Here is a 16,087-nt window from a genome sequence, read left to right as displayed (position 1 = left end):
AACTACTCACTCATTATCATGTTGAACATGCTAGCAAGGTTGTCAATCATACCAACTAAGTGAAACATGATGAATAAATGAAAGTAATTAACAATAATTAAAAAGGGATTAAGAGAATTATACCTACTAATGATTCCAATAATAAAGCAAAGAATAAAAGAAGTACTTGATTCTTGATTGGAAGGTTGTCAATCTCCCAATAATAACCCAAATAATCTTCAATTACCCAAAATAAAGGATGAACAAGAGAGAGATTAATGAAATAAAACTTGTATTAGAACTTGATTAAATGTTGATTACAAGATTAAAGAGAGATTTGATTGATATTAACTACACTAAAGATTGCTAAGAAGAACATGCTCTTCTAAATAGACTAATGGGGTATTTATAGTGGGGATTAGGTACATAAATTAGGGTTTACTAAGGGCTTAAATGACGATTAAGTCCTTGAGGAATAGCCATTCTCTAGGGAGACTCCGGTCTCTTTTTCGCCGGTCTTAGAAAAAGATGTGCATCCTTCCTTGAAGCTTGTAGAAGACGAAATGGAACTGTCTGGGGATCCGGGCGTCTTTAGCCCGGGACGGGCGGATTTGGGAGCTTCTGGACGGGCGTCCAGAGGGTGAAGACGGGCGTCTTTGGGTGGTTTTGCCCGGGCGTCTTGCTGAGGAAGACGCTCGGATTGTGGGTGAGGGACGGGCGTCTTCAGGGCAATTCGCACGGATTGTCAGGCAGTTTCATTCCTTCTTCTTTTCTTCCTTTTTCTTCATAAAATCCTTGAGGATTTCTTCGGGGATGCAAGGAACTTTTCTCATCATTGCCCATCTACTATAGTATGTACAAAGGCCTTCTAATCTTGTCTCTCCTTGATGCTTGGTCATTGAATTCAATCAATTTAGCCTCATTTTGCCATGAAAATGCAAGGTTTGCACTCCTTTCCTACAAAGGACACAAAACCTCAAAGAATATGCAAAACAAAGAACTAAAGACAATAAATGACCCAAATATGCACTAAAAAGCAAGGGAACAAGGCTAATTCAGGGACTAAATATGCTCTAATTATGGTCACATCAAATATCTCCAAACCGAACCTTTGCTCGTCCCGAGTAAAGAGGTGACAAAGACTAGGACCATTATTCAAACTAATCTAATAACATAGCCGATATGAGACAATTAGCGGGTCTCACTCCGCCCCTTCAACTCACAAGAAGACAACCATGAGGTAGGATGCCTTCTTGCAAGGCAAGGTGGGTCTTGCCAAAATGGCGACACATCCAAACATTAAGCACACAAAATCAAGTGATGTATGCATCTACAAAAGAATAGCCACTTTCCTCATCTAAGTGGCAGAAATTATCTACAAGGGAAGCAATTCAAGGGTACACACTCCATAAATGCAATTTCTTCAAACTACTAAGCCTAGAAGGATACCAATAAATCACCTCCAAGTTATGTCAAGCTAGGGTACCTTTGTCCTCAATCGTTAAATGCTTTTGTCAAGAATAGACTCCCTATGGTGTTAGAAACACTGGAGGATCGCGGAATTCCCCCTCTTGCCTAGACAAGAAGAAGGGTCGTCCCCTCTCTACAAAGCACAAAAATGGATGCGATGGATAAAGGGATCAATAGATATTTGAGCTTCATTTTGGGAGTTTGCTTTTGTTTTTGTTTTTCCCCCAATTTATTGTGGCATTTGACATTTGAGAACACTTTCTTTTGCCATTTCTTTTGATTTTTGGCTTTTCAATACTTGACAACTTTTCCACTTTTTGCATTTCTTTTTGAACATTTTCAAAGTCACCCCATATGTAGTGAGGGTGCCTTATATTTGAAGGATTAGGAGTCTATTTTTTCTCCTCTTTTCATTTGATGCATTTTGCAAACTATCTTTCACTTTTCATTTTATTGAACTCAAATCAATTTCTTTTTGTGCCCATGCCTTTTGATGATAAAAATGTGGTAGAACATGGATGATGGATGCATGGTTTCAAGGGTCACCTTGGAATAAACGGTAGCCAAGGAGTTATCACACCACAAGGTACTCTTGACTAGGCCTTAATCCATGGGTCAAAGGATACTAGCATGACACATCCTAGGGTGTTTTACAAGCATTCTAACAAGCAAAGTTTTAAGAAGAAAAAGCATCTACTAGGGCCTATGTACACTTGTCAAGCTTCCCAAGTAGACGGTTTCGCAAAATTTTTCTAACATGCAACTACATGCCATGATGCAAGTAGCATATAAACATCCTAATGCATATGCTTCTACCAACTAGTATGACATATAAACTAAATGCAAGTCCTAGATTCACATTGTTATACCGCATCAATCAAAATAAAGCCACATAGTCATTAACATAAAGAGGAAAAATGAGATTGAAAAGATCATACCATGCGGTCTTCAATATCCTCATGTCTCGGATGTGGCGTAGTCGATCAATGTGAACAAGGATAAAACAAACACAATATATACAACAATATATACATGACTACACTACAAAGGAAATGAACTTGTTTTTGGTTTTTCAAATTTTTTCAATTTTTATGGTTTTTCGAAATTTTTTGATTTTTTTTGGATTTTTGAATAAAAGTTAAGTTAGAATTTCCCATCCCCACACTAATATGGGCATTGTCCTCAATGGCCAAAATGATGGGAAATTATGCAAACATGATGCATGAATTCTACACTAAATGCAAGCTATACTAATCTACACTACATGATGCATGGGTTTTTATTTATGACGGAGAACGTAATTTAGATTACCTCCCGTTGCGTATGCATGTAGTTCCCCAAACCGAGATAGGCATTATTTCTAATGTCCTAAAGTTGGGGGTAGTTCATGCACACAAGATGCAATGCATGAAACTAAATTTATCAATTTGGATTTTCAAAAGTGGGAACAATGAAATAAGAACACCTCAATGGGGCCGAGGTGTTAGTCCTCTATGTTGCTAGGACTCTCCAACCATGATCAAGATAAAATAAATAAAACAAAGAAAGAAGTAGACAAACCTCAAGAGGGTAGGAGCCTCCAAAGCTTGCTAGTCTTCCACCATATCATCATTGTCATCATCTTCCTCAATAGAAGTGGACTCATCTCCACTTCCCTCTTCACTTCCTTGCTCACTTCCTTCATCATCCTCTTCTTCTTCATTAGCCTCTTCCTCTTCATTTACCTTTTCATCAATGCTTTCATCAACAACCTCATCGTCACCCGGTCTCTCACCCCTAGATGCACTTGGAAAGAAGACTTCCCTATCCGCCCAACTAGGCAAAGGACATGAAGGATCAAGTAGTCCTTGCCTAGCTAAATGAAGGAGGGGTGGATATTGGGCTAAGTATGCATCTTCCCGATCCTTAAAAGCTTATTTGTGCATCTCTTGCATAAGTAGAGTCATGTAGTCATTGCTTGCTTTAACACCTTCGGGTTTGAACTCTTGATACTTGAATGGATAGGGTGGTGTGACAATGGAGGAGGAGGGCATTTCAATTTCACCCCTTTGTTGACAGATGATGTATTCGGCTTCTTTTGAAAGGGGAAGAAAGTAGTTGGTCCGATGGACACTCAAACGGCATATCTTGGAAGGCAAAGTAAAAGATCTAGCTTCATTGGTGACTCACCCATATTTGGTGTCAAGAGGGTTATGAGTGACCCACTTGTACTTGTTAATCATGGCATCCATGTCAATGAGATGACCACCCTTTTTCGCCACTTACTTGCTATCCTTGTTGAAATTCGGATCAAAGTACTTAGCCAAAAGAGTGACTAGACCTCCATTTACAATAAAACTGGTGCCTTGCTTTCCACAATCAACATTGAGCCATCTTTCCACCAAAAGCCTTAGAGAATTGTAAGGCTTGGTGAATTCCCTTCCAATATTTAAGGCCGACTCAAGTAGAAAACAATCGAGCTTGGTAAAGTGGTTAGTGTCTTTTCTTGAAATGATAATATTCCCGATGACCTTGTACCACACTCTAATGCCCGGATGGTGGACTAATAGAGCGCGACTAGCATGATAGTTCTCAAATTTCCTCCCGGAAATTGCCTCCCAAAGAGGAGCGGGGTCATACTTTTCGGGATTCTTGTAATAACTAGGTGAATCACTAAGACCCAATGCTTTACCCAATTCATCAAAGGTGATGCGCCTACTCACATTGGCAAGGCGGAACTCGATGTTTTCTCTAGTCTCTACCTTAGTCACTTTCAAAGAACTCAAGAATTCTAAGGTAAGGGAGGGGTATGTCAATTCTCTTGTAGCAAACAATTTTCCCAACCCCATGGCTTCAAAGAAAGCTTTTGTTTGTTCAAGGACACCCAATTCGTTCAAGGCATATTCACATATGAATTTGGTGGGTATAAAGGATTTTCTAGCATACTTGTAAAATGTATCCCTATGGGAGTTAGAAATGAAAATTACCTCCGGATAGTTTGATAATTGAGCAATTTCTGGAGTTGTTGATGTTGTTGCTTCCAAGGGAGGAATTTGTTGTTGTTGAAATTCCAAGTTTGAACTAGCTACCACCATAGCCAATGAGGGTTTATTTGCTTGAAGACATTGTTGTCTTGTTGAGAATGCCTTTGCCTTAGGTGCCTTTGTTGATCCTTTTGTCCTTGCCATTGATGATTATACCAAGAAAAGAGGGAAAATCTTCAATTTCCAAGGATACTCAAATCGATTTTAAGATGAAAGGCTTTGCCTTTGTAATTCAAAAATCGACTCAAAGGTTGAAGATTTTGGTGCTTGGTTTGATTTTTGTTGGAAGAGGAGTGATTAATTGTTGTTAAAAGGAAGTTTTGATTTGATTTTGTTGAATTTGGTTGAGGAAATCTTGTTTTGGTGATGGAGAGGATGAGGGTTTTGAGTTTTGGGGTTTATGGGTAGTGTTTTGAATGAATGAATGGAGAAATGAAGGTGGGATGGGGTATTTGAAATACCCGAAAAATTTTAAACTGCAGGGGAAGAAGGGCGTCTTTCCTTCGGGACGCTCGGATTCTGCCTATTTTGGGTTCAGGATTCTTGCCTAAAGACGGGCGTCTTTCAGCAAAGACGCTCGAATTCTTTGATTGCAGGACGAGCGTCTTCTGCTGAAGACGAGCGGATTCATAGACAACATGCTTTCTTGTTTTACACAGGCAAAAAGACGGGCGTCTTCCTGCAAAGACCGGCGGATTTCTAAAGACGAGCGTCTTCTCTACCAGGACGGTCGGATTGTCAGACAGTCCCAATATTTCAAATTCTCAGTTAAAATGGACGGGCGGATTCTGGCAAAGACGCTCAGGTTTACTGAAGACGAGCGGATTCCCATGAAGAAGCTCGGAGTCTCCCTATTTTACCCGGATTCGGTTCCATCCGTGCACTTGCATATCCCTTGTCAGTTTTCATTCTTCAAATCCCGTTTTCTTCATTGTAGGGCACTACTAAGGCATGAATAGCCTAGGCAATTGCTATCCCCACACTAAGCTTAAAGCACTACACATCAATAAAATCATTAGTCCCTCCCTCACTTCTCTCAAAAATGATAATTATCTTGATCAAAGCATAAAAATCCAAAAAGGACAAAAATGCAATGTAAGAATTAAAATGCAAGTTAGGGAGTTAGAAATATTTACAAATGGTGGTTTAGGGAGGACTCCACCAAACTCTTATCCTTAGTGAGATGTCATGGGGGCATGTCCAAGGTGTTGTTGATGTTGCTCAACACCTTGAAAAAGTTGTCAAAAGCTTGTTCATTATCATGATAAAGATCTTCAATAGACCTTTGCCCTTGTTGTCCTTCACGTCGATCTTTATCGATAGCATTACCAATATAGGGATTGAAAATCCCTTCGAACTCATCGTCCCAAAGACCACAAACTTCATCTACTTGGTCACTAAAGATCACTTGAGTTGATAGAGACAACTCTCCCACTTTCTTGTCTTCGCCAATGAGGCCATTCTCTTCATTGCTTGACTTTGGTGAGCTTTTCAAGCTCTCTTTGTTACAATTCACTTGCTCTTTGAATGGAGCATCATCAACTTTCTTCTTCCATTGGAATTCCGACTTCTTCCTATCATCCTTCCGGCTATAATAATCAATCATAAAACATGGTTCATGCAAACGGGGAGCTCTCATGGTCTTGTCAAGATTGAAAGTTATGCTCTCATCTCCCACTTCTAGAGTGAGCTCTCCATGCTTCACAACAATCACCGCACCCGCGGTGTGTAAAAAAGGTCTTCCTAGAATGATTGGAATGTTGGAGTCTTCTTCCATGTCAACAATGACAAAGTCCACCGGGATGAAAAATTTCCCAACTCTTACGGGAACATCTTTCCATATCCCTAATGTTGTCTTCGTCGATCTATCGGCCATTTAGAGTGTGATATTGGTGCATTTAAGCTCTTCCATCCCTAACCTTTTACTCACCGAGTACGGCATAACACTCACATTAGCCCCTAGATCACATAAGGCTTTGTTTATCGTGGTGTTACCAATGGTACACGGTATTGAGAAGCTTCCCGGATCTTTGAGTTTTGGAGGTGAACTCCCATGAAGGATTGCACTACTCACCTTAGTGAAGGCGATAGTCTCAAGCTTCCGGATCGACTTCTTGTTTGTGAGGATGTCTTTCATGTATTTTTCATAGGCCGGCACGTGATTGATTAATTCCGTGAAAGGAATCGAGACTTCCAAATTCTTCACAATTTCCATAAATTTTCCAAGTTGGTCATCAAATTTGGGCTTGGCTTGACGACTTGGAAAAGGAAGTCTAATCACAATGGGCTCCTTTTCCTTGACCTTGTCTTCATTTTTCTTTGAAATTTCTTCTTTTGATGGTTCTCCATCCTTGGAGTTTCGCACAATTTCTTCTTTGTCACTAGCTTCCACAACTTCATCCTCAACTTGCTTCTTCGGTGCTTCATAACTTGTACCACTCCTCAAGTGAATGGCACTAACCGTTTCATGTCTTGGGGGATTACTTTGAGGTGGTAGTTGCCCCTTTTGTCTTTGTGAGCTTGAAGATGCTAGTTGAGTCAATTGGGTTTCCAACATTTTGGTGTGAGCTAGGATGTTGTTGATGGTGATTTCCTTTGCTTGACTATCTTTTTGCATTTAAGTGAAAAACTCTTGTTGATTCTTTTGCATTTGGAGGACCGCTTTTTGAACATCAAAACCTTGGTCATTTTGTTGATTGTATGGAGTTTGATTTTGGTAACCTTGGTTTTAGTTGTAAAAGGGTCTTTGATTTTGGTTTCTCATGGGAGGTGGGGTGTATGTTGGTTGAGGGTTTTGAACATTTTGGCTTTTGTATGAGAGATTTGGGTGGAATTTGGTGTTTTTGTTGTAATAGTTTGAATAAGGGGTACCACTCTTGTATGCTTGGAAAGAATTCACTTGTTCATTTGTTCCCCTACATTCACTTTGGTCATGTCCCAAAGTTCCACAATTCTCACATATCCCACTTGGGATCGATGAAGATGCCGTCATGGCATTAACATGATGCTTTGGTTATTTTGAGGCTTCTTCAAGTCTAGCCATAGCTTTTTCAAACTTCAAATTGATGGTATCAAAGTGAGCACTAAGTTGAGCACCCAATTGAGTAATGGAGTCCACTTCATGCTTTCCTCCTCTAGTAGCCTTGCGAGGTCTACTATATTGTGAGTTATGGACCACCATTTTCTCAATTTTGTTCCAAGTTTGATTGTCATCAACTTCCCGTGAACATTCCATTTGATCCCATGTTGAGAATGTTCCTTGAATCTTCAAAAAGACTGTTCCAAAGTTGTTATACCAAGAACCACTTGCTAAGTCCATGGTGAGGACATGAGCGACAAATTCCCTTGTATTGCTCCCAAGCTTCATACAAAGATTCTTTATCCCTTTGCTTAAAGCCTGTAATTTGAGCTCTTAGCATGTTGGTCTTTTTCGGTGGATAGAACTTTTTGTAGAAAGCTAGAGCCAACTTTTTCCAAGAATAAATTCTGAGAGTAGCCTTATCAAGGCCTTTCAACCATTGTTTCGTGGTGCCAATTAGAGAAAAAGAAAATAAGACCCATTTAATTTGGTCTTGAGTTACACCGGTTTGAGAAATCGCATCACAATAGTCACAAAAGGTCTCCATATGAGAATGAGGGTCTTCACTTGGCATCCCCCCCAAATTGGCTTCTTTAGACTAATTGGATAAATGCGGATTTGGCAATAAAATTTCCGGTTAGATGTTGTGGTGTGGGAGTACCATTGGGTAGGTTCTCCTCGGTGGGTACGGAATGTGATGAAAACATAGGCATTCTGGGTTGATTTTGTGTTGGATTTTGTGTTGGGTTCTCCTCACCTTCTCTTGCAAAAGGGTTGATGAACTCAATAGTATTTGGTTGAATATCTACAACCTCACCAATACCTCTCAAAGTTCTCCTAGCAAGTCTTCTATTGGTTGTCAAAGTCCTTTCAATTTCGTGATCAAAGAGTAACAAGTTACCTTGTGATCTTCTAGACATGCAAAATATCAAACAACTCGAAAATAATTAGAACAAACCTTGAGGAGTTTTACTTCCCCAAAGCAAAGAAAGACACAACTAATAACAATATAAGAAAATCTAAATCAAGTTAACACCGTCCCCGGCAACGACGCCATTTTTGGTAGTGATCCCTCGTGGGGTTTAGTTTTCAGTACTTGTCGTTAGGAGCACCTAGACCAAAACACAATTTATAACTTCACAAAAAACTCTACAATTAGTAAAGAGGCAAGTAAAAGTCGGATCCCAAGGAACAGGAATTGAGATGAGATTTCTATTGCAACTAGTGGTGTCTAAGGGTGTCACAATTGGGGTTTGAAGTAGGAGATCACTAAACTAAATAGCAATGAAAGTAAACAAGCAAGATGGATTAAAAGGGATGTAAACAATTGATAAAAGGCACTAGGGTGTCATGGGGTCATAGGGGATTCATGGGAATTGATCATACAAACATGTTCTCAAATTATAAGCAAGCAATTATTGTTGTGATGGATCGAGTTGGTTTATATCTTACAATCCTAGGAAAGTTTGGGTCCCGGAGCCGAATCGATTAGATTGTACAACACCTAAAAGTCGACTTAATCTTCCCTACCCAACAATATGTATGGTTGTAGATACCCAGTATCTGATGAGACTCCAAAAAACACCCGATGATTTCGAAAATAAAACATCTCAAAACATTTCAAAAATACCTGGAGTGTTTAATGCACGGCGACGGGGTCGCAATGACACTAACTAGAGTAAAAACCGACACCAGACCAAAAACCGACGCGAAAATTAAAATACCGACTCCAACAACGAGTCAAACCGAGTCAACCACAAAAAAAAAAACAAACTTTTCAAACCTTCTACCTTAAGTTTTCCCGGATTCATGTTGGTCAAGTACCAAACATGTGACTACAAAACCTAGGATAGAACAAATCATGATTGCATTTGTTGTGAAAGTGACAACACAGCTCGAAGACGCGCGACGTGGCTAGCGCCTCTTTGAGCAGCCTAGGTGGCCACGTCGCTCAAAACTCACACAACCACTCATTCTCCTATAAATACCCCTCAAATGCCACCCATTTGAGACTTACGCGAGTGTCCGCCCCCTCTTTTCTCCCTTAAAATTCTCGACTCGATTTCATAAGTCACAACCCGACGCGTATTTACGACCCGATCGTAAACACGAGCCTTACACATTGTTTGGTACCGTCATCGTGCATTAAACCACTTGACCGACCATTTCGACCACTACACCATCACTAAACTTTTAAAACACTCTTTTTACTTACCAAAACGGTTTTAAACTGAGTTTTTTCCGATCAAACGAGTTGTTACACTTACGTCGGTCACTCGCCATAACCAAACGTGTAAGTATGAGGGTATAAAAATCCTCTTTTATTATGTTTTCATTTGCTTCATGACTCAAACATGCTAAAATATGCATAACATGAACCAAAACATGGAATAAACGAGCCAAAACTGATTTTTGGTCTGAGGCAGAAGCCCCTTAGGTCGCCAACTAGCTCGCGCCTAAATGGGGTATTCAGACCAGAAATCAACCGTGTTTATTCTCGTCATTTCCCTTAATCCATTTTTCATATTTGTAATCGGTTTTCACCATTTCAAATATTTTCGAACCCTTTTCATTTTATTTCACATGTTTTAACCATAAAACATTTTTCACCCTTGGTTCCTCATACCATGACGGTTAAATCCTTGTTTCGGTGATAATATTTGGTTAATGACATTTAGAAGGTATTTTAAAGCCTTTTATTTCATTTCTTTACATTTTCAAACCGACATATTAGTCACCAACACAAAGTCATCCTTGGTTCTACATACCATGCCGGATTTTAACCCGGATACGATGATGAGTACCGACTAATTACATTCAAATGGACTTAAAACAATTAGTCCATCATCATTTTCAAAACTATTCATGTCAAGTTTGTCAAATCGAACCCGACACCGAATATTATCAAAACAATGATGATTATTCGAGTCTAGTTCTTCAAATCAACAAATGCGGTCTAAACAACCCCTTCAAATCAAACCGGGTTCGAATACCCATTTTCAACACGTTTTATAACGTTTTCTAAAAGGTCAGAACACGGCACATAAACCGTGGGCTAAACCGCGCCTAAATAGGCTCTCCATTTCTCATTTTCAAAACCAGAGGGAGGCCCCTTACACCGCCGGCTGGCTCGCGCCTCATATAGCCGTCTGGTACAAGGCATGTTCCCTTCCAGCATTAGTTCAGGACGATCCTGACTCTGGTTAACCCGGATATAGGACGGATCAGATGACTATTTGATTATCCAAAACCATATTTGCAAAATGCCTTACTAAGACAAATGGATCATGTTATGCACCCTAAACCTAATACGGTAAATGGATGTTTAATTTCCGTCTTGCATGCAAATCAATCATTAATCCAACTCGACATCTTATACTTGATACTTGGATTAAATCAACCGACTTAGAAAGCTCTCACATGTTAGGTTTAAATCATTGGTTGCGCATTCATGCATTTAAACCGTTTTATCAACTTTTGCATTCAACCAACCAAGATCGATCAGTAGAGGCCGCTAAACGCGGGCGGGATTGGGTGTCTGATTAAAGGGCTTCCCAATAGGTACTTTCACCTCTTACTCAGAAACTTTGGATAGTGGACGACCTTATCCAGGGCGTACGAGAGTCATTCTAGAGATAGGATGCTAAAGAGGGACGATTTCCTTATCTTTAGTACCTATGTCAAACGCTGCTTTGTGCTTCGATTTGACCGAGGTATAACGTGGAATTCGAACGGGTTCCAGGCATCCCACAAATGCTTGGTGGCGACTCCGAACATCTCTAATCGTTTCGAGACCTTTACCGAGATGAAACCGACCAATCTAAAACGATCCGGTCGAAAGCATTTTAACGCCGTCGAGCGTGGCTTTCAAAAAGAGACCGATGTATGTCCACGGATCGAAGTGGGCTTGCAGGTGGGCCATGTCCACAATGGTCTAATGAGACTCGAGTTAGTTTATGTCTTACAAGTCTCATTGAAAAGATAGGTGATGGGTAAAAAATGCAAGGATTCATAGGCTCGCATTTCATCAAACATAACATGTGCATAAGTTGAGATCACAACAAGCAAGCAAATAAACTATGAAAGCATATTAATTTAAGCATGAATCATTCCCCATGTTGGTTTTCCCTAATTACCCATTAACCCTAGCTAAGGAAACTACTCACTCATTATCATGTTGAACATGCTAGCAAGGTTGTCAATCATACCAACAAAGTGAAAGATGATGAATAAATGAAAGTAATTAACAATAATTAAAAAGGGATTAAGAGAATTATACCTACTAGTGATTCCAATAAGAAAGCAAGGATAAAAGAAGTACTTGATGCTTGATTGAGAGGTTGTCAATCTCGCAATAATAACCCAAATAATCTTCAATTACCCAAAATAAAGGATGAACAAAAGAGAGATTAAGGAAATAAAACTTGTATTAGAACTTGATTAATTGTTGATTACAAAATTAAAGAGAGATTTGATTGGTATTAACTACTCTAAGAATTGATAAGAAGAATATGCTCTTCTAATTAGACTAATGGGGTATTTATTGTGGAGATTAGGGGGATGCATTAGGGTTAACTAAGGGTTAAACTAGTAATTACACTTTTTAGATTGAGCAGGGAGGAGCCGGTATTTTTCGAAGGAAGGGCTTCTTTCTTTGTAGCTTGGAGAAGACGAAATTGCGCTGTGCTGGAATCCGAGCGGATTAGAGTCGGTACGGGCGGATTCTGGTGGTGGAACACGAGCGGATTCAGGTGAATCCGGGCGGATTGTGGTGGCTAAACCCGAGCGTCTTGGTGGAAAACCGCACGGATTGTGCAGGTGGAGGACGGCCGGATTGTAGACAATCCGCACGGATTGTGCCTCATCAGTACTTGATGCTTGATTGGAAGGTTGTCAATCTCCCAATAATAACCCAAATAATCTTCAATTACCCAAAATAAAGGATGAACAAGAGAGAGATTAAGGAAATAAAACTTGTATTAAAACTTGATTAAATGTTGATTACAAGATTAAAAAGAGATTTGATTGATATTAACTACACTAAAGATTGCTAAGAAGAACATGCTCATCTAAATAGACCAATGGGGTATTTATAGTGGGGATTAGGTACATAAATTAGGGTTTACTAAAGGCTTAAATGACGATTAAGTCCTTGAGGAATCGCCGGTCTCTAGGGAGACTCCGATCTCTTTTTCGCCGGTCTTAGAAAAAGATGTGCATCCTTCCTTGAAGCTTGTAGAAGACGAAATGGAACTGTCTGGGAATCCGGGCGTCTTTAGCACGGGACGGGCGTCTTCAAGGCAATCCGCACGGATTGTCAGGCAGTTTCATTCCTTCTTCTTTTCTTCCTTTTTCTTCATAAAATCCTTGAGGATTTCCTCGGGGATGCAAGGATCTTTTCTCATCATTGCCCATCTACTATAATATGTTCAAAGGCCTTCTAATCTTGTCTCTCCTTGATGCTTGGTCATTGAATTCAATTAATTTAGCCTCATTTTGCCATGAAAATGCAAGGTTTGCACTCCTTTCCTACCAAGGACACAAAACCTCAAAGAATATGCAAAACAAAGAAATAAAGACAATAAATGACCCAAATATGCACTAAAAAGCAAGGGAACAAGGCTAATTTGGGGACTAAATATGCTCTAATTATGGTCACATCAGTGATAGGAATGCATTAAGATGATAGCATTTTATGTGAACTTTGTTTTCGTGATAGTTTATTAAATTTAATTTATATAAGACTATAACATTAATTTTTTTAGTAATAGTCTAACAAAATGCTTACCTCAAGTTTGCATTCCGTGTGTTCATCCGACACGACCTTAGCAGCTACTAAGAACTGGCAAAGGATGAAAATTTATATAAATACCGCAATAGTTATTAATTAATTAATAAATATTGTAGAAAATAGTCTAATTTGAGATACGCATAAGAAAAAAAAATTGAAATTTAAAGCATTACAAAGCTAAGTTCTTACCTCATTCTAAGTTCTCGAAAACTTCATTGTATACTACATTGTCCGCAGTATTCCCTAAAACATTATCATCGTTACAAATAAGTATCTTCAAACCCTGCCTGCTTGTGACACGGAACACAACAACATATAGATGTCCATGACTGAAAACTGGCCGAGGTAGAAACAATCCAACATGTGACAAAGATTGTCCTTGACTTTTGTTTATTTTCATTGCGAATGATACAACCATTGGAAATTGCTTCCGGCGTAGCTTAACATGAATTTGAGTAGTATCGGAAGGGCTCAATGTCATTCGAGCAATGACAACTTTATGGCCAATATTCCTGCCCGATATAATTTCTGCCTCAATTACTTTGTCACCTAGCTTTATTATCACAAGCGTGGTACCATTGCATAACCCACCAGCTTTGTCTAGGTTTCTCAGTAGCATCACCGGAACACCTACCTTTAGTCTTAATTCATGGTTGGGTAATCTAGAGCACCTTATACTGTTTAAGAATTCAGTTGAATATGCACTTTCGTCAAAAGCATCCAATATTGCGGATTTGCAGATACTATCTGAACTGAGGTAAACTTTTTCATCGCCCGGAACTAAACGTAGGATATAATCATTAATCATCTCCACTATTTCATGAGTGGGGGCAAGAATAGCTCTTTCTTGAAAATAGTCTCCATTCCATATTTGGTTTACAACCAATGGGTAAGTGCTTTCGCCAATAGCAGCAATCGGGTTGTCTCCTTCTTGGATAAGTATGTCATTTGGAATTTCAGTAGTTGCATCCCCATCGTCAGGCTCACCAAGTAAACCATCTCCTAACTTTAGAGTCTAATCTGAGAATTCTGCAATTTCAGTTAAGTTAACCTCTGTGTTGGTTGTTAAAAGCCTCATATTCTTGGTCAACTTCAGAACTTTAAAAAACCTCCACAGGTAAGATGCATTGATTGCGGAATGAACAATCTCTTCTCTGCTGCCTTTAGGAATGACAGGAATAATTTGCCGGAAATCACCGCCAAATACCATGACCTTGCAGCCGAATGACTTTTCAGACCGTAGGATATCCTGCAAACTTCTATCCAATGCTTCAAAGCAAAAAGGGTTAACCATAGGAGCTTCATCCCAAATAATAAGTTTAGTCGGGCGTATTATCTCTGCCAGCTCAGTTCCTGGTCTTATCTCACATGTAGAACTCTCGGTAGGAGTCAGAGGTATACGAAATGTTGGATGAGCAGTCTTTCCTCCGGGTAAAAGTAGTGATGCAATTCCACTTGAGGCCACAGGTAGTACAATGTCTCCTGCACAGCGTAATGCAGCATAAAGAGTTCTCCAAATAAAGGTTTTCCCAGTTCCACCAAAGCCGTAAATGAAAAATAATCCTCCATTTCCTTGTAAGATTGCTCCCAAAATTTCGTCAAATATTCCTCTCTGTTCATTGGTCATCTTTCCGAGAAGATGTTCATAGTCATGTTTTAAGGATGCTCGGTCATAGTTGCGCTCTGATTGAAGAAGCCTATTATGCGGATCATTTATTATGTCGTCGTGAGGGAGTGGCATATTAGGGTGTTTCCGCAGACTACTTCTATTCTTTTGAAGTATCTTCTCAATTTCGGCTAACACAATATTCTATTTTCGCTCATCAGTAAGCTCTAAATCTGCATATATAACCAATATAATTATGAAGTGTGACGTTATGGTATTGACATAATAAATTTGATTTTGATTGCGTATTGTACATTGATAGCAATAAACCTAATCAGTTTGTAATTATTAAATAATAAATGCTACCTTGATTCTGATGGAAACGCCTTTGATTGTATAAAATATCTTCAGAGAGTTTTTTCTAGCATTGTTCCCATACTAATTCAGGCTGTAACATACATCCGGCCAATAATAGTGTAGCAAAAAGATTTCGCATGTAATGCGCCGACCTCCATTTACTTGCCTCATCAATTGCATCAACGTACTCACGGTCGATGTCTAGTAGTCCCATTGCATAACATGCGTCTCTGAAACTATCATGTACCACTCCATTTACTTTCCTTATTTCTTCATAGCATGTAGGGCCTTTAAGATGGTTAAGCAATATTCTAAGGTAGTATTTTTCACCCGAATTTGGTGGAACATGATAAATTCTACCTATTGTAAACCCACGTTTTCTAGGAGTCCACTCTTTGGTGTCATTGTGTCAAACATATTTTGTTGGAAACTCAACGTATGTTTTGTTAGGTGTCAGGCATTCTTGTCTGCTTTATTACAATCAAGCCAAGCCAAAAACATTGTTCTATCTGTTGAAGGCCTGTCTATCACATCTTCAATTTCATCGTCATCCTCAAAAACCAAAGTTTGTTCATCAGGGAGGTGGAATCTCAACCTCTCTATAGGAGGCTATCTATAATGAATTGGAAACCAAAGAATACACCATACAGCTTCACATGCCGAAATGTACCGACAATCATAGTAGTTCTTAATTTCATCCATAACTTCTCCATTCTGTGAATAGATGCTGTTACACGATCCGGTCCTTTATTGATATATTTGAATAAGTACTTGATTGATGA

The 16,087-nt window shown here is 39.3% G+C and overlaps 1 protein-coding gene and 1 non-coding gene across 2 annotated transcripts; one reads left to right on the top strand and one right to left on the bottom strand.

The window, feature by feature from the left end:
* Positions 1-7,784: 7,784 nt before the first annotated feature.
* LOC141635153 (small nucleolar RNA R71) lies at positions 7,785-7,891 on the top strand. Its single transcript, XR_012539857.1, has one exon. It is a non-coding gene; the product is annotated as a small nucleolar RNA R71 (small nucleolar RNA).
* A 5,641-nt stretch (positions 7,892-13,532) lies between these two features.
* On the bottom strand, positions 13,533-14,969 carry LOC141633018 (uncharacterized). The gene is made up of 2 exons (XM_074445515.1): positions 14,442-14,969; positions 13,533-14,357 (listed from the first exon to the last, which is right to left on the bottom strand). Exons 1-2 carry the CDS (start codon positions 14,967-14,969, stop codon positions 13,533-13,535), a joined length of 1,353 nt encoding a protein of 450 aa, XP_074301616.1.
* Positions 14,970-16,087: the final 1,118 nt, after the last annotated feature.

Source organism: Silene latifolia, chromosome Y (assembly GCF_048544455.1).
Source record: "Silene latifolia isolate original U9 population chromosome Y, ASM4854445v1, whole genome shotgun sequence".
NCBI classification, from domain to species: domain Eukaryota; kingdom Viridiplantae; phylum Streptophyta; class Magnoliopsida; order Caryophyllales; family Caryophyllaceae; genus Silene; species Silene latifolia.
This window is presented reverse-complemented; position numbering and strand designations above follow the sequence as displayed.